Source organism: Ylistrum balloti, unplaced genomic scaffold (assembly GCF_031769215.1).
Source record: "Ylistrum balloti isolate Yb309-2 unplaced genomic scaffold, AGI_CSIRO_Ybal_v1 Utg370700, whole genome shotgun sequence".
NCBI lineage: Eukaryota > Metazoa > Mollusca > Bivalvia > Pectinida > Pectinidae > Ylistrum > Ylistrum balloti.
This window is the reverse complement of record NW_026782420.1, coordinates 384,067-402,480: the sequence shown is the minus strand read 5'-3', so window position 1 is coordinate 402,480 and position 18,414 is coordinate 384,067. Positions and strand designations below refer to the sequence as shown.

The 18,414-nt window shown below is 36.4% G+C and overlaps 1 protein-coding gene across 1 annotated transcript in view; it reads right to left on the bottom strand.

The window, feature by feature from the left end:
- LOC132557599 (protocadherin Fat 4-like) overlaps positions 1-18,414 on the bottom strand; it is a 41,029-nt gene that overhangs the window by 8,721 nt on the left and 13,894 nt on the right. The window contains exons 13-29 of the mRNA XM_060222108.1: positions 17,921-18,037; positions 17,530-17,786; positions 15,894-16,325; positions 15,031-15,264; positions 13,626-14,163; positions 12,857-13,034; positions 7,269-7,372; positions 6,674-6,826; positions 6,323-6,425; positions 5,487-5,784; positions 4,530-4,683; positions 4,003-4,183; positions 3,383-3,606; positions 2,964-3,194; positions 2,608-2,719; positions 594-724; positions 51-172 (exon numbers count right to left, since the gene is read on the bottom strand). Of these exons, the coding sequence (XP_060078091.1) occupies positions 51-172; positions 594-724; positions 2,608-2,719; positions 2,964-3,194; positions 3,383-3,606; positions 4,003-4,183; positions 4,530-4,683; positions 5,487-5,784; positions 6,323-6,425; positions 6,674-6,826; positions 7,269-7,372; positions 12,857-13,034; positions 13,626-14,163; positions 15,031-15,264; positions 15,894-16,325; positions 17,530-17,786; positions 17,921-18,037 (3,569 nt within the window). The remainder of the gene's footprint in view (positions 1-50; positions 173-593; positions 725-2,607; positions 2,720-2,963; positions 3,195-3,382; positions 3,607-4,002; positions 4,184-4,529; positions 4,684-5,486; positions 5,785-6,322; positions 6,426-6,673; positions 6,827-7,268; positions 7,373-12,856; positions 13,035-13,625; positions 14,164-15,030; positions 15,265-15,893; positions 16,326-17,529; positions 17,787-17,920; positions 18,038-18,414) is intronic.

The following is an 18,414-nucleotide window of genomic DNA, read 5'->3' as shown; positions in this document are numbered from 1 at the left end:
ACAATGTTGAATACTCAATACACACCAGCGCTTGATTTTCGACAACATACCCCGTTTTTGGTATAATCCCTCCATCCTTTGCCTGGATAGTCATGTTAACGATATTTGTAGTAAGGTCGATGACATAGGCAACAGATAGTTGTCCTGTTAGTGAATCAATGCTAAAAATATCCTGTAAAAATAATCACGTGATACCTAGAAGTAAATACATACCTTAAGCTGTCATTTGGTTGCAATATTTACACCATGAAAGTCAACAACACCAAATTTCTGACAACTAATATTATGCTCCGAACTTTTTGAAACATCGTCAAAACCGTTATTTAAACGAAATTGCTTTAAATAACACAAATCTAATCTTTATATTATTTGGCTGTAACCTGCATTAATGGTCATGGAAGGTGTCTAAAGGAGCTCTTGAGCTCCACATTTTTATATGTCATCATGGTCACCGCGAAAAAATCCGAGACAATCATTCTCTATGTGTTCTATCTCTAATCTTGCTGAAACGGTATTATTTCCATTTCCATAAAGTTCTAATTTCCAAATTAGTTCAGTGATATTTACGTAAGACTGACTTGACTTATCCTTACCCTGATATTGCCAGCTGTAATTCTATAACTGATCGCTCCGTCAGCGCCGGTGTCACGGTCAGAAGCTGTCACATTGATGTCCAACACTGTTCCAATAGTGACTGATTTGGCTAACGAAGTGCGATATTTATCTGCAGCGATAATAGAATTATAAGATGAGTTATTTTAAAAAGACATCTCATAGAGTGAAATGATGGTAGGCATCATTAACAAATAGAACCACAGGATGTATTCCTTATCAGTGTTGGATAAACAAACTAGCCAATTTATAAAAAAAAATGGTGCTTCATGAAAACCAAAGAGAGAAGAAATTCACCATGATAATGGTTACATGCCCCTTCAGAACTAACTAGAGGAAAGAGTGGCCATGACAACATGCTCCTTCAGAACTAACTTGAGGAAAGAGTGGCCATAACAACATGCTCCTTCAGAACTAAGAGAGGAGAGAGTGGCCATGACAACATGCTCCTTCAGAACTAACGAGAGGAAAGAGTGGCCATGACAACATGCTCCTTCAGAACTAACGAGAGGAAAGAGTAGCCATGACAACATGCTCCTTCAGAACTAACGAGAGGAAAGAGTGGCCATGACAACATGCTCCTTCAGAACTAACGAGAGGAAAGAGTAGCCATGACAACATGCTCCTTCAGAACTAACGAGAGGAAAGAGTGGCCATGACAACATGCTCCTTCAGAACTAACGAGAGGAAAGAGTGGCCATGACAACATGTTCCTTCAGAACTAAGAGAGGAGAGAGTGGTCATGACAACATGCTCCTTCAGAACTAAGTCAAATGTTTCTGGAGGATAAACAAGAGTAGAGTGTAACCAAAGTAATTTGTTTCTGGCGAATCTGGAAAGTAATCATATTGAAACATACCTGGATGGTAAAAAGGAGTGGAGAGTAATCATAGGAGTGAAGAGTAATCATAGTGAAATATACCCGGAGTGTAAAGAGGAGTGGAGAGTAATCATAGTGAAATATACCTGGAGTGTAAAGAGGAGTGGAGAGTAATCATAGTGAAATATACCTGGAGTGTAAAGAGGAGTGGAGAGTAATCATAGTGAAATATACCTGGAGTGTAAAGAGGAGTGGAGAGTAATCATAGTGAAATATACCCGGAGTGTAAAGAGGAGTGGAGAGTAATCATAGTGAAATATACCTGGAGTGTAAAGAGGAGTGGAGAGTAATCATAGTGAAATATACCTGGAGTGTAAAGAGGAGTGGAGAGTAATCATAGTGAAATATACCTGGAGTGTAAAGAGGAGTGGAGAGTAATCATAGTGAAATATACCTGGAGTGTAAAGAGGAGTGGAGAGTAATCATAGTGAAATATACCTGGAGTGGAAAGAGGAATTGAGAGTAATCATAGTGAAATATACATGGAGTGTAAAGAGGAGTGGAGAGTAATCATAGTGAAATATACCCGGAGTGTAAAGAGGAGTGGAGAGTAATCATAGTGAAATATACCTGGAGTGTAAAGAGGAGTGGAGAGTAATCATAGTGAAATATACCCGGAGTGTAAAGAGGAGTGGAGAGTAATCATAGTGAAATATACCCGGAGTGTAAAGAGGAGTGGAGAGTAATCATAGTGAAATATACCCGGAGTGTAAAGAGGAGTGGAGAGTAATCATAGTGAAATATACCTGGAGTGGAAAGAGGAATGGAGAGTAATCATAGTGAAATATACCTGGAGTGTAAAGAGGAGTGGAGAGTAATCATAGTGAAATATACATGGAGTGTAAAGAGGAGTGGAGAGTAATCATAGTGAAATATACCCGGAGTGTAAAGAGGAGTGGAGAGTAATCATAGTGAAATATACCTGGAGTGTAAAGAGGAGTGGAGAGTAATCATAGTGAAATATACCTGGAGTGGAAAGAGGAATGGAGTGTAACAAAGATAACTGATTATCTAGGAACTGCTGTGAGTGATAACATAGGAAGTGTTATGATCTTCAGTGTCTATAGTAACAGATTTACCATATACTGGGGAAACCTAGGAGTAACCATGGTTACCTTGAGAAAACTCCGGACGGTAACCGTTAGGATCTTCGTAATCCACCTGGATGATGACTTTTGTTTCTGTGGCCTTTAAACTGTCCTTTGAGTCTTCAGCTCTCACAACCAGCTGTAGAGAAAACGATGCGAAGGAAAAGATGTAATAAATTCTTAACTATAATACATATACTTTGACTGAATTATGCTTTTTTAAAGTCTGTGTGAAAATGATACACAAAACTTAACTCACAACAAATTAATTTTAAGCAATTTAAAAAAAAAACAGCTGGTAATGAACAAAACTTAGACTCACTAATTCGATCATGTCTATGGGTATAAGATTAGGAAGCTGTAACGATATTTGAAACACGCACCTCAATGTAAAAGTTTCTTGTAGCATTAAGATCTAAAGAGCCGTTGGTGAAGATGGTACCATTTTGAGGGTAGATACCGACAGGTATGGCCGAGAATAGGTCTGTGGGGTTGGCTATCAGTGGGGACCAGGAATAACTCGCACCTCTTAATGAATATATTGGAATGGCGTTTTCCTCTGCATCCGCGTCCTCAGCAATCACAGTCCCCACGACGGAGCCAACCGGAGCCGCCTGGAGCCAGGGTTCAACGTGTATCATTTATTAATAAATAAGCTTTTTATATAAATCCAGTTTCATTGATAATATAAGAATGATTCAAATGCAAGTACGAGCAATCTAGACGTGATAGCTGTGTGAATATTTGACATCATTTCAGGTTGAAAGCGTTGATATCAGCGATACTAAAGTGTGACCCTCACCTGTAACAGTGTAAATCTATAGTCTCCATCCCTAATGTCCGTAAAGACAGGGCTTTGGTCATTGATGTCCGCTATAGTGAGTGTCAGACTGACAGGTAGGGAGTCCTTATTACCAGGATCAGTAGCTATTATATACAAGATGATTTCTGGTGTTTTTTCTCTGTCAATGTCAACCCCCTGCTTGACGTTGATTTCGCCGGTGGTGTTGTTGATTTCAAAGGTTTCTACAGATATGTGTGAAATAAAACTATAAAATCTCAACTCAAAATATAACAGCTAAATACACCTATGTTGTTTTACCATCTATTCAGGGCATGAACAATCATCATGCATATGCATCTTTTGACAATGTATTCACAAGTAAACTTATTAATCAAATGTCAATTACTCAAACAATACCCACACAATGAGATCGTCCAACCATATACTTTTAAGCATTCTATCTGGTGCTTCTTCGTTAAATCAGTTTTAAACATATTTTCACGTGACACCCTTTATCACAAGCATAGGTATGTAATTTTGTTTTCCGGGTAGGAACTGTGGATCTCACTTGAAAATAAGTTAGCATCATTTCCCCTTAATTGTTGAAAAAATGAAGTCTTTATTACAGGAACACGCACCTGAAGGGGTTTCGAACCTATAGGTACAGTTACAACGTTCAGGATCCTGTCTTCCGACACGGTCTGTTGCCACGGCGGTGAAGATAGGATTGACAACACTAGCGTGTTCAATAAGTTCCAGTATTTCCACGGGTTTTTCAAAGACGGGACGTATGTTATCATCCTTGATTGATATGCTAACCTAATTCACAAAAAAGAAATAGAATCAGCTTATTCATCGACAATCGAATGTCCAGTATTGATCGCTCACTTCCGTTTTATTTAGCATTTTGTGTCAGAATAGAAAAGATGTGTTAAGTTTGCAGCTACTTTAGTGTCAGTAGCAGTGCCATAACGTCTTGTTTTAAATATAGAAAGAAAACCCGGATGTAGCTGTAATCGGTGCATTCTCAAGCAGAATACCTATTGACAACTGTTTCACTGACCGAATAATTGCCTTACATCTGAGACCGTCACGTCGCAAGTACCTTTCTCAAGATATCTATTCTTTTTGTTTCATTTCTAAGACCATGCAGTCCAACACTTACAGTGGCTGTAGCCGACAGCGGCGGGAGGCCTCCATCCTCTGCTATAACGTTTAGGACCAAGTCATCTCGTTGGAGGTCAACAAGTTTTAAGTTCACTGTGATTCTAGCCGTTACAAAATTGATATTGAAGTATTCAATATAATCCATTTCATCAGACGTAGGTGCAGCTGAAACACAAAGACAGTAATGATATTTGTATTTACTTTTTCTAGCTTGGTCTCAAGGTTGGGTTAGGTAGATAATTAAAGAATTATCACAAAGAACTTATTTACATTCACTTCAACGCCACACACATAAAGATTGAATTTGCCACAACTTAGTTTCAATCAGCGCTCTTCTTGGTTTCAAAATTTAGGTCCTTAGCATCACGGACGAGACCTTGAAGCACGAATCAGGTGTGTAATGAAGTTAAATTCATTTAAAATTAAACTTTATTTATCTTACAACATTGCGAAACAAGCTTTTCCAGCCTATACTGATAATGAATGAAACTGCTTTTTCGTTCTTCTAGGATTCGTCAGCAGCGCTAAGGGACTTAATTGTTGATACGGAGGAAGATCCGAAATGATCCAATATATGTAAGAAAAAAAAAAAAAAAAAACAGATGGGGGTGTACTAACACGTAAATTCAGTTTATTTCATTATTTTAGATATTTATTTTTTCAAAAGAACGTCAATTACACGTGTACATTTTGATATGAGCCATTATTCGAATGAATATAGACTACGGTAACCTCGAGGATTGAACGTCCACCAACAGAGTCTACAACCTGTTATGAACGTTGACCAAAAGTATTTTTATGCACTCATTGTAATGTTGTTTCATCATTTACGACAGCAAATAGATATATAGGATATAACTTAACCTTAAGTATGATAATATTGACAAACTAATGACATTCCGTTACATAGACTAAGATGTCATTCACTTCTGTCCTCATTACCTCCTCCTTACCTAACTTAAAGCTTAGATCTGTTGACTCCGCATCAGTTGCATTTATTTCATCAGTTATCACATGACCTATGTTTGCATCACGTGATACGTCAACGTTGTAATTTTTAACAGAGAAGACGGGTGGGTTGTCATTCACGTCAGCGACTGTGATATCGACCTTTACAGTGTTGTTCAAGGATGGTATCCCTTTATCGAACACCAGTACTTCACAAGTATGGAACTTCACTGCTTCATAGTCCAGTATGGATGCCAATGTGAGGATGATTTTGAAGACATCGGAAATGACAACTGTTGTGAATTCTATTGAAAAAAAGTGTTTTATAGGCTAGGCTTGAAAGGAAACGACTTAAAAGCGGAGACATAACTATTCCCTCCCTGCCAGCATCGTGTAGTGTTATAACAATCATCATAAGCATGTATTACATTATTGGGCTACATAATGGTAAGAACTAGCATCGTCAAGGGAAACTTATATACTACCACTATACAGAGAAAATTCCATCTTGCTTAAAAACAAATTCTTGTCAATATGATAGGTTCATGTGACTCATTTACAAAAACTGAAATAATATCGTTTACAAACTTGTGAAACTGCATTCCATGACCGATTCCATGAAAAATCAACGTTGACTTAATAAGGAACCTCTGATATCATCACTTCAAGGAAAAGAAGCAAATTACTTTTTTCATTCCAAACTAAGCTTCATCGGAATTAATTGTTAAGCCTTGGGCAAGAACTGATGAAACCCATAAAATACCACTTAAAATATTAACATATTTATGTATGAGGTCAGATTGAAGAAGAGCCCTACCTGGTGTGTTTCACTAAAATACATACCTAACTTAGCTGAAAAAGGACAAAGAGCATCTGGAGAGAGAGAAATATCTACAGCACCATTCGGTCCTATGTCAGCATCAGTGATGTACCCAAAGGGCTCCGTCTGAAAGCAGTTATCAAAAGTACCTGAATATTGTTAAAAAGAGGTCCATTTCCCTTGCATATATATGTAGAATTTTGATTACATGATGTTTATATAATGTGACTATCATACAAATTTTTATACTTGATACTTGATATGAATCCTTGACACAGGTCCATCCCTCATGAATCCACAATGTCAACTCTCCTTTCCTTCACAATGTCCAGTCTATATTTCCCCCTTTCTTTCCCCATGATACCCGTCTTTACCTGGTCACTGATACGCAGGTCCTCCATCACTGTAATGTCATACCCCCCTGTAGAGGACAGATCACTAAAGAGCGGACTGTTGTCGTTAACATCAGTCACTGTCACTTCTACTGGAACAGTAGCTGTAAGACTTGGACTGCCTCCGTCCGTGGCCTGCTCATAACAGATAAACGGATGGCCATGATATTTGTTCTTCAAAGTAAAAGCAATAATACTGAAATTTAATTACCTTAAATTACCAACAATTTGATCACATTCTTTATTACTTTTTTCATATCAGAATTAACATGACTCTCCATAGTAATGTCACCTGATGCCAGGCTGAAATACAATATTAAAACGTGTTCATCTGTGAAACCCATTGTAGATACTGTCCAATCTCGGTATCGCGAACTCACTTAACTCGATAACCGCGTTTAATTCAATGCATTTATATTATACAAAATAATCGAACTCGCTTAAATCGAATATTCAGTTATCTCGAAGTTTTTCCATGGTCCCGCCGAGCTCGAAATAACGAGGTTTAACTGTATATAGAAAACTGTCTTATCGTTCAAGTTACTGCATTTTACGTATCTAAATCCATTCTACTTACTTTAATTGAGAAAGCACAGAAAGAAAATGACCCTTCTCGGTCAAGGTTTCTGTCCAACGAGATGATACCGGTTGTTGAGGCAACAACAAAATGGTCAGAACAATCTGTCAAATAGAGATTACGTTCATGATTCAAATGTACAACATCACATATCCCATCGCATATCCCCTGTATGTACAACATCACTTATCCCCTGTATGTACAACATCACTTATCCCCTGTATGTACAACATCACTTATCCCCTGTATGTACAACATCACTTATCCCCTGTATGTTCCACCAACATCAATACCCTGTATGTTATAAACATCATATATCCCCTGTATGTACAACATCACATATCCTGTATGTACAACATCACATATCCCCTGTATGTTCCACCAACATCAATACCCTGTATGTTATAAACATCATATATCCCCTGTATGTACTACATCACATATCCCTTGTATGTACAACATCACATATCCCCTGTATGTACATCACATATCACCTGTATGTTCCAGCCAACATCAATGCCCTGTATGTTATAAGCTTCACATATTCTCTGTATGTTATAAACATCACGTATCCCCTGTTCCACCAACATCAACATCCTGTATGTTACAAACATCACATATCCTCTGTATGTTCCAATCAACATTAATATCCTGTATGTTATAAGCATCACATATCCCCTGTATGTACAACATCACTTATCCGCTGTATGTTCCAACCAACATCAATATCCTGTATGTTACAAACATCACATATCCCCTGTATGTTCCAACCAACATTAATATCCTGTATGTTATAAGCATCACATATCCCCTGTATGTTACACCAACATCAATATCCTGTATGTTATAAGCATCACATATCCCCTGTATGTTCCAACCAACATTAATATCCTGTATGTTATAAGCATCACATATCCCCTGTATGTACAACATCACTTATCCGCTGTATGTTCCACCAACAACAATACCCTGTATGTTACAAACATCACATATCCCCTGTATGTTATAAACATCACGTATCCCCTGTATGTTCCACCAACATCAATATTCTGTATGTTATAAGCTTCACATATCCCCTGTATGCTTCAACCAACATCTATATCCTGTATGTCCCAAACAACATTAATTTCCAGTATGTCCCAAACAACATTAATTTCCAGTATGTCCCAATCAACATTATTGGCCAGTATGTCCCAAACAGCACTAATTTCCAGTATGTCCCAAACAACCTTAATTTCCAGTATGTCTCAAACAATATTAATTTCCAGTATGTCCCAAACAACATTAATTTCCAGTGTCCCAAACAATATTAATTTCCAGTATGTCCAAAACAACATTATTGGCTAGTACGTCACAAACAACATTAATATCCAGTATGTCCCAAAAAACATTAATTTCCAGTATGTCCGAAACCACATTAATTTCCAGTATGTCCGAAACCACATTAATTTCCAGTATGTCCCAAACAATATTAATTTCCAGTATGTCCCAAACAACATTAATTTCCAGTGTCCCAAACAATATGAATTTCCAGTATGTCCCAAACAACATTAATTACCAGTGTCCCAAACAACATTAATTTCCAGTATGTCTCAAACAATATTAATTTCCAGTATGTCCCGAACAACATTAATTTCCAGTATGTCCCAAACAACATTAATTTCCAGTATGTCCCAAACAACATTAATTTCCAGTGTCCCAAACAATATTAATTTCCAGTATGTCCCAAACAACATTAATTTCCAGTATGTCCCAAACAACATTAATTTCCAGTATGTCCCAAACAACATTAATTTCCAGTATGTCCCAAACAACATTAATTTCCAGTATGTCCCAAACCACATTAATTTCCAGTATGTCCCAAACAACATTAATTTCCAGTATGTCCGAAAACACATTAATTTCCAGTATGTCCCAAACAATATTAATTTCCAGTATGTCCCAAACAATATTAATTTCCAGTATGTCCCAAACAACATTAATTTCCAGTATGTCCCAAACAACATTAATTTCCAGTATGTCCCAAACAACATTAATTTCCAGTATGTCCCAAACCACATTAATTTCCAGTATGTCCCAAACAACATTAATTTCCAGTATGTCCCAAACAACATTAATTTCCAGTATGTCCCAAACAACATTAATTTCCAGTGTCCCAAACAATATTAATTTCCAGTATGTCCCAAACAACATTAATTTCCAGTATGTCCCAAACAACATTAATTTCCAGTATGTCCCAAACAATATTAATTTCCAGTATGTCCCAAACAACATTAATTTCCAGTATGTCCCAAACCACATTAATTTCCAGTATGTCCCAAACAACATTAATTACCAGTATGTCCAAAACAACATTAATTTCCAGTATGTCCCAAACAACCCAGTATGTCATTAATTTCCAGTATGTCCCAAACAACATTAATTTCCAGTATGTCCCAAACAACATTAATTTCCAGTATGTCCCAAACAACATTAATTTCCAGTATGTCCCAATCCAGTATGTCCCAAACATTAATTTCATTAATTTCCAGTATGTCCCAAACAATTTCCATTAATTTTAATTTCCAGTATGTCCCAAACAACATTAATTTCCAGTATGTCCAAAACAAAATTAATTTCACAAACAACTTTAATTTCCAGTATGTCCCAAACAACATTAATTTCCAGTATGTCCCAAACAACATTAATTTCCAGTATGTCCCAAACAACATTAATTTCCAGTATGTCCCAAACAACATTAATTTCCAGTATGTCCCAAACAACATTAATTTCCAGTATGTCCCAAACAACATTAATTTCCAGTATGTCCCAAACAACATTAATTTCCAGTATGTCCCAAACAACATTAATTTCCAGTATGTCCCAAACAACATTAATTTCCAGTATGTCCGAAACCACATTAATTTCCAGTATGTCCCAAACAACATTAATTTCCAGTATGTCCCAAACAACATTAATTTCCAGTATGTCCCAAACAACATTAATTTCCAGTATGTCCCAAACAACATTAATTTCCAGTATGTCCCAAACAACATTAATTTCCAGTATGTCCCAAACCAATGTCATTAATTTCCAGTATGTCCCAAACAACATTAATTTCCAGTATGTCCCAAACAACATTAATTTCCAGTATGTCCCAAACAACATTAATTTCCAGTATGTCCCATTTAATTTCCAGTATGTCCCAAACAACATTAATTTCCAGTATGTCCCAAACAACATTAATTTCCAGTATGTCCCATGTCCCAAACAACATTAATTTCCAGTATGTCCCAAACAACATTAATTTCCAGTATGTCCCAAACAACATTAATTTCCAGTATGTCCCAAACAACATTAATTTCCAGTATGTCCCAAACAACATTAATTTCCAGTATGTCCCAAACAACATTAATTTCCATTTTTCCAGTATGTCCCAAACAACATTAATTTCCAGTATGTCCCAAACAACATTAATTTCCAGTATGTCCAAACAACATTAATTTCCAGTATGTATTAATTTCCAGTCCCAAACAACATTAATTTCCAGTATGTCCCAAACCACATTAATTTCCAGTATGTCCCAAACAACATTAATTTCCAGTATGTCCCAAACAACATTAATTTCCAGTATGTCCCAAACAACATTAATTTCCAGTATGTCCCAAACAACATTAATTTCCAGTATGTCCCAAACCACATTAATTTCCAGTATGTCCCAAACAACATTAATTTCCAGTATGTCCCAAACAACATTAATTTCCAGTATGTCCCAAACAATATTAATTTCCAGTATGTCCCAAACAACATTAATTTCCAGTATGTCCCAAACAACATTAATATCCAGTATGTCCCAAACCACATTAATTTCCAGTATGTCCGAAACCACATTAATTTCCAGTATGTCCCAAACAACATTAATTTCCAGTATGTCCCAAACAACATTAATTTCCAGTATGTCCCACAACATTAATTTCCAGTATGTCCCAAACAACATTAATTTCCAGTATGTCCCAAACAATATTAATTTCCAGTATGTCCCAAACAACATTAATTTCCAGTATGTCCCAAACAACATTAATTTCCATTAATTTCCAGTATGTCCCAAACAACATTAATTTCCAGTATGTCCGGAACCACATTAATTTCCAGTATGTCCCAAACAACATTAATTTCCAGTATGTCCCAAACGAAACCACATTAATTTCCAGTATGTCCCAAACAACATTAATTTCCAGTATGTCCCAAACAATATTAATTTCCAGTATGTCCCAAACAACATTAATTTCCAGTATGTCCCAAACAACATTAATTTCCAGTATGTCCCAAACAACATTAATTTCCAGTATGTTAATTTCCAGTATGTCCCAAACAACATTAATTTCCAGTATGTCCCAAACAATTATTAATTTCCAGTATGTCCCAAACAACATTAATTTCCAGTATGTCCCAAATTTCCAGTATGTCCACAACATTAATTTCCAGTATGTCCCAAACAACATTAATTTCCAGTATGTCCCAAACAATATTAATTTCCAGTATGTCCCAAACAATATTAATTTCCAGTATGTCCCAAACCACATTAATTTCCAGTATGTCCCAAACAACATTAATTTCCAGTATGTCCGAAACCACATTAATTTCCAGTATGTCCCAAACAACATTAATTTCCAGTATGTCCCAAACAACATTAATTTCCAGTATGTCCGAAACCACATTAATTTCCAGTATGTCCCAAACAACATTAATTTCCAGTATGTCCCAAACAACATTAATTTCCAGTATGTCCCAAACAACATTAATTTCCAGTATGTCCCAAACTATATTAATTTCCAGTATGTCCTAAACAACATTAATTTCCAGTATGTCCCAAACAACATTAATTTCCAGTATGTCCCAAACAACATTAATTTCCAGTATGTCCCAAACCACATTAATTTCCAGTATGTCCCAAACAACATTAATTTCCAGTATGTCCCAAACAACATTAATTTCCAGTATGTCCGAAACCACATTAATTTCCAGTATGTCCCAAACAACATTAATTTCCAGTATGTCCCAAACCACATTAATTTCCAGTATGTCCCAAACAACATTAATTTCCAGTATGTCCCAAACAATATTAATTTCCAGTATGTCCCAAACAATATTAATTTCCAGTATGTCCCAAACAATATTAATTTCCAGTATGTCCCAAACAATATTGATTTCCAGTATGTACATATAGACAATGTCTAACTAATGGATTATTTACTTCGTTTGAGATAATGTAAAACTACTTATGATAAGGTGATTTTTAAGCTTATATTTTCACATCTACATTCCTTTGAGGAAAGGCTGTGCACATAGGTTAAGGGTGAAGATCAGGTGATTTTGTCGTTGTATCAGAACAGTGATTTGGTTGGTCTCACCAGGATCAAAAACAAGTAGTTACATGGGAGGGTGCACATAAAGAGTTAGTTGTTTTCTTCTAAGTAGGCAATATTTCAAAGTCTGACATTTTTTAATGAGCATAAACAATATTTGACCTCTTTATATTGAAAATGATATTCAATAATCTATAAAGTACGTGGAAATCAACAGGTCGAGAGTAAAAATTCCCTACTTACCGCCAGAAGTTATTATTGTGTAGGTTATTTTTTGATTGGAACCATCATCCTGGTCTGTAGCCACAGCAGTAGCTACCTCATTATCCATGGCGAAGTCTTCGGCAAGAATACGACGGTACTTGTCCACTGAACCAAATGTTGGATGGTTGTCATTCAGGTCATCAACGGTCACTGTTAGCTGTAATATCCATCGTCTTATATACTACTTACTTTGGTACATAAGGATACATCACTTTATAACTATACCTCGTCAAACTAGTTCTTACTTCATATCCCAGTGTTATCTTTCAAGCCTAACTAGGATAGCATGCATAGGGATATCCTCATACCAAGAAATCATAGGATGACGCCAAAAATCAAAGGTTTAACAATCTGTCATCAATATTTTGACATTTTAATTTTTTAATTATTAGTGAACTCCTAAAACGATAGGCAATTTAAAATGGTATATCATATATCACCCCTAGACAATACACGATCTCAAGTTAGATTCTACGATTTCAGATCACTGCTACTACCATTGCTGATCGCCCATACTGTTGTTGCCTAGATGGTACGACGATGTTATAAAATAGTTTTTGGGTGATCGAAGAAATTACAATTATAATTTCGTGTAGTAAGGAATACTTTGGCCATATCAAAAGTATAAATAAGCCATAAATTTCCGTAATGCTGCTTAACATTACACCTCTTCCATAATGAAACACAATTAGTGTTATTTGCGACCAATTAAGACGGAAGTTTCATACAAAACAATGAGAAAACTTACAAGTGCCAAGTCTGATTCGTCATCTACAGTAGCTCGAACAACGATTACAGTTGAGCTTATCGTTTCTCTGTCAAACGGATCTTCGACCTTTACAATGCCGGACGAATCAATTTTCACGTTTTCAGCTCCCGAAACTTTGTCGAACAAGACTGTTGCACCAGGTAAATAAGTCACCCGACTGGCCAACGATCCAATTTCTCTGTTGGAAGTGTTCTCTTCAATATTCATTGAAATGTCCTGATCCTGAAACTGCACTTTTCCTTCTGTCGTGCCGTCATCCACTATTTCCAAAGTCAGTGTGGCCGTGGAGGAAAGAGATGGAAAGCCTTTATCCGTGGCTGTCATTATGACTGTGAGATTCTGGATTGGAGGATCGGATCTGTTCGTGCGCAGAACACCACTCTCTTCAAGAGTGAGACTTAGTCCAGTTGGCAAGGTAAGACCGATTGGTGTCTTAATTTGGCCGTTCAGACCACTGTCCCGGTCAACAACGGTCACTACCATGACTGGCTTTCCAGCCTGACCAGCGAAATCCGACCTGTCAGAATGAAGTAAGAGGTCGATTCAAAAAAGAAATATCAAAATATGAGAAAAAAAAATTATATTGGCAACCACATTTGTGAATAAGCTTAGTTTGGAAACAATTCTTTAAGACACTAAATTAATATAAATTGATATAATGTCAGACAATTACGTGTCCTTCGTGAGAGTAAAGAAAACTAAGTTGGTGATCAGTGCCGTTTTCCATCGACCGTCTCCTTGCTGGTAACGTTTCCTGGAGACGGCAATAGCAATTCGTGACAAAAATAGAGGATAGTTTGCTTGTTTCCTTTTTTTACAAATATACTGCAGATGAAATAATGCATTTTGTTAAAACGTCGAAATTCATTTATCGTCTAAAACGTCGAAAAAGATCACAAAGATATCATCATCGTACTATCCCCCTTACATTTCGATGACATAGTCGATGAGGTCGTAATCACAAACTTTTCCAATGATGAGGTTGATAATCTGCTTCTGTAGCGAATATTTGTGCAAGCTAGCTTCCTATTCATGTATTGAGTATTACCACTGACCTAGTGGTATTAGCAATTTCCTGTTCAAAACGAGTCCATTTAGAGTATTTTGTTGTGAAAACCTGTTATCTTCATTTCAAAAATTTCTTTTCTTTCAAATAAACAAATTTTGTGCATGGTTCTCAATTGAACACTTAACTGCTACATTAGTGTGAAATGTTACATATCGTGATTGTTTATATGTTTAAAACATACCCATATTTACTGACGTCACCGCTAAATGAAAAATACATTGTCGGTAACGAACCCAATGTTTCCAGGATACTGTATTTTACATTGCTACACTACAATGCATAGCAGTGCAATGTATAAACTTTGTGTTAACTTACTTCCTGATTTTTATGAAGTGGGACCCAGAAGAAAGTTCTTGTGTAAACGAAGGTATGTTGTCGTTAATGTCGGAGATCGTTATTGTGACAGTGGAGGAGCTGCTTCGGGGAGGATTTCCATTATCCGTTGCTACGGTAACCAGTTTATACTCAGCAGTAGTTTCGTAATCTAAACCTTTGCTACATCGAATTACTCCACCAGTATCGATTGTAAAAACTCCATCTTCATTTCCTCTGAAACACAAGAGTATCAGCGAAACTGATGAATGCTTCCCGAAAAGGACTTTATTGGACACAAAATTGTAACAAAGGGCAATAATACTGTAATCAAGTGATTATAGGCACTGAATTTGGTACACTGAACATCCGCGTAGTATGACCAATGTCTCCACCAAGTTACATTACCTAATTCAAACCAAGGCAAAGTAATGCTATCGACAGGAAATTTAACAAAGATGACTAACTAGCAATAAACGGATTGTTGGACTCGAATTTGATTAATTGCACATCTCCCTCGTATTCTCAATGTGTAGAATAAGTTTCATTATCCTAGTTTTAATGCAAGCAAAGTTATGCTCAGGGCAAGGTATTTTAACAAGGGGCAATAACTCTATAATTGAGGGTCGAGGGCCCTAAATTTGGTACACTGCACATCATGTCACAGTATGATCAATGTATACACCAAGTTCCATGATCATTGCTTATCTGTGGCCAAAGTTATGGACCGACGAATGAACAAAGCGCCGTCTATATGCTCCCCAAATTTTTTGGGGCACATAATTAAACATATTAAGAGGAAGTTAAAGTGAAAACATATCAAATACATAATTAAATTTGAAATATTGAAATCAACAGCTCATTACCCGGTGAAGGAATAGCTTGCAATCTCCCCGTTCGAACCGTCGTCTTCGTCGGTAGCAGATACCGTCAACAAAGGCGCACCAATTAGTGCACAAGCGTCCTCTGGTTTCGTCGTTTCTAGAGTAGTGAAATTAAATACGGGGTCGTTGTCATTAATGTCTATCAGGCTTACAGTTATCGATGTATTTACGCTTAGAAACGGAATTCCATTGTCACGTGCTAGCACAGTAAAAGTGTGAACTGGTTTTTCCTCTCTGTCTAAGTTATGCGCAACAGTGATTACACCAGAAAGTCTGTCATCCATTCGGAAGTAGCCAGAGTCTCCTTGGATACTGTAAAATATTCTGCCATTTTCGCCAGCGTCAAGGTCGCTCGTTGTAACTGTGGTGACGACATTTCCAACGGAGATTCCCTCACTTATACTTGTTGACCTCCTTAAGAAAAAGTATACTTGAACTAAAAAAAATCTTTCATAATATGTTTCATCTTTTCAAAATATCATTTTCCCTTTTTTTCGTATTATCATTTCAGATTTTTTCAGTATGTTTTTTTCCGTATTACAGTAAACCACTGTTTACATGGTAAAGGCCTTCTGTACCTGCGATCGAAATTATTTCGCAACCGAATTATAATCGCGAAAATGAATAGCTGCGACATAGTTTCAATCTCAGGTCCAGTAGGCCGTTAACATGTAAACTTTAGTTTATTTTTCCAGTTGACCGACGATACATGATTTCTGAAAGGAAAGATAATTTCCACATAGCAATCACAACAAAAAATTGATTTACTTTCTTGAGCATAAAGCGAGAAGCAAGTAAATACTATACAAGTCAGTTATGAAAGTACAAGATGTTTGCTTGTCTGGTGTAAAATTGAATGGTTGTAACGTTAGAATGGAATTTGCGGTAAGAAGTCAAACTTTGAACGCCAGCTCGATAAGACATACGTACGAAAAGAGAAATGAACAGTGTTCACAATACAATCACCTATATTTAGAAAAACTAACCTCATGCAGCATATATGCCATTACTAATATGACATTTTACTCTCATTAAAATTTGACAGAACTAAAAATCCGGTCCTAAATATCCGCATTGATTTTATCTATTATTCGCAAAATTAAATCGCCACAAAAATTCGTTACACAATGAACACGCGAAATCAAGCTGGTAGTCAGTATAATTTTTACTTCTATACATTGTGATATCAAATCGTTGTCCTGAATGTTTGATGAAAAGTAAGCTCACCTATCCTCTACCACAGTATTGAAAAGTAAGCAGAAAATGAATGGAAATATGCCTTCTTCGGTAACATTTCTGATCGGAGTGAAAAAAAAGCCTTGGAAGATTGGTGTAACTTTTATATACACTTTCTTCCAGGAAAGGAAATAACAAAATTGTAATCAACACTGAAACATTAACAAAAAGTATTCAAAAGCTTATCAAATTTTCCTACATAAATAGTGAAAAGGAAACCAACAATGTAAACAATGGAATTGCATGAACAGTATAACAGATGCCCAAACAGTGAAAACACTATCAACAGGTGTTAGATTTTTAATGCTATAATGAACAGGAACATGATGCAAAGATGCCTTTGTCAAAAGAAAGTGAATGAAAGCATCAATAACAGACATACCAGTTCCCTGCTGTGAATGTGAACGCTGGTGGATTATCATTGACATCTATCACTGTGATGACTATGCTAACAGAAGCTGTGTTAACGCCGTCGTCAGCTGTAACGACAAGAGTCATCGTCTCCATCTCCTCGCGATCAATTTCTGAGATCGTTGTTATTACGCCTGTCATTCCATCAATCGCAAATTTACTGCTGGATACACCAAAAGTAAAGGATGAGTCCACATCAGCATCAGTAGCTGCGATGGAAACTTGAAGCTGCAAATGATAATAATAAAGGTTAAAAGTATAGCCATTAAAAAGTCAGGAAAAAATGACTGGGAATATGTCTTCTTTTGATAACATTTCTGAGTGAAAATGATCTTGAATGTTACTCAACCTCAAATACACACCTCAACAGTTCTACCAGTAGTGCTACCCTCCGCTATCTGACCCGTGTACTCCGAATGTTGAAACACAGGCGCGTTGTCATTGACATCATCCACCGTCACTTCAAGATCCCCAAGTACCTGTTAAATAATAAAGAAAAAATCAGATTCCCATCTGCAAATTACTTTTAAAATCAAAATGTTTACTTATTACCACCCTTTGCCACAACCAAGAAGAACGCGTCTAAATCTTAAGAACAGAGACAATGACTCTTCTGAATTGTTAATGTCTGCTCGAATCATTTTGTCATTTATTTAGTTTTATTTGCACCAAACACCTCTGGAAAGTCCTAAAATGATAAAATACTTAAAGGATGTAGCTTAATTCATCGGAAAGGGGTCACTGGTCTTTCGAAACACTTCTCGAAGTTATAATGGCCGCAATGATAAAGGTTGTTCATTTTCATTCCTAATTCTAACAAAATTAATTCTGCCCTAATAACTGTGCATGAAAAATG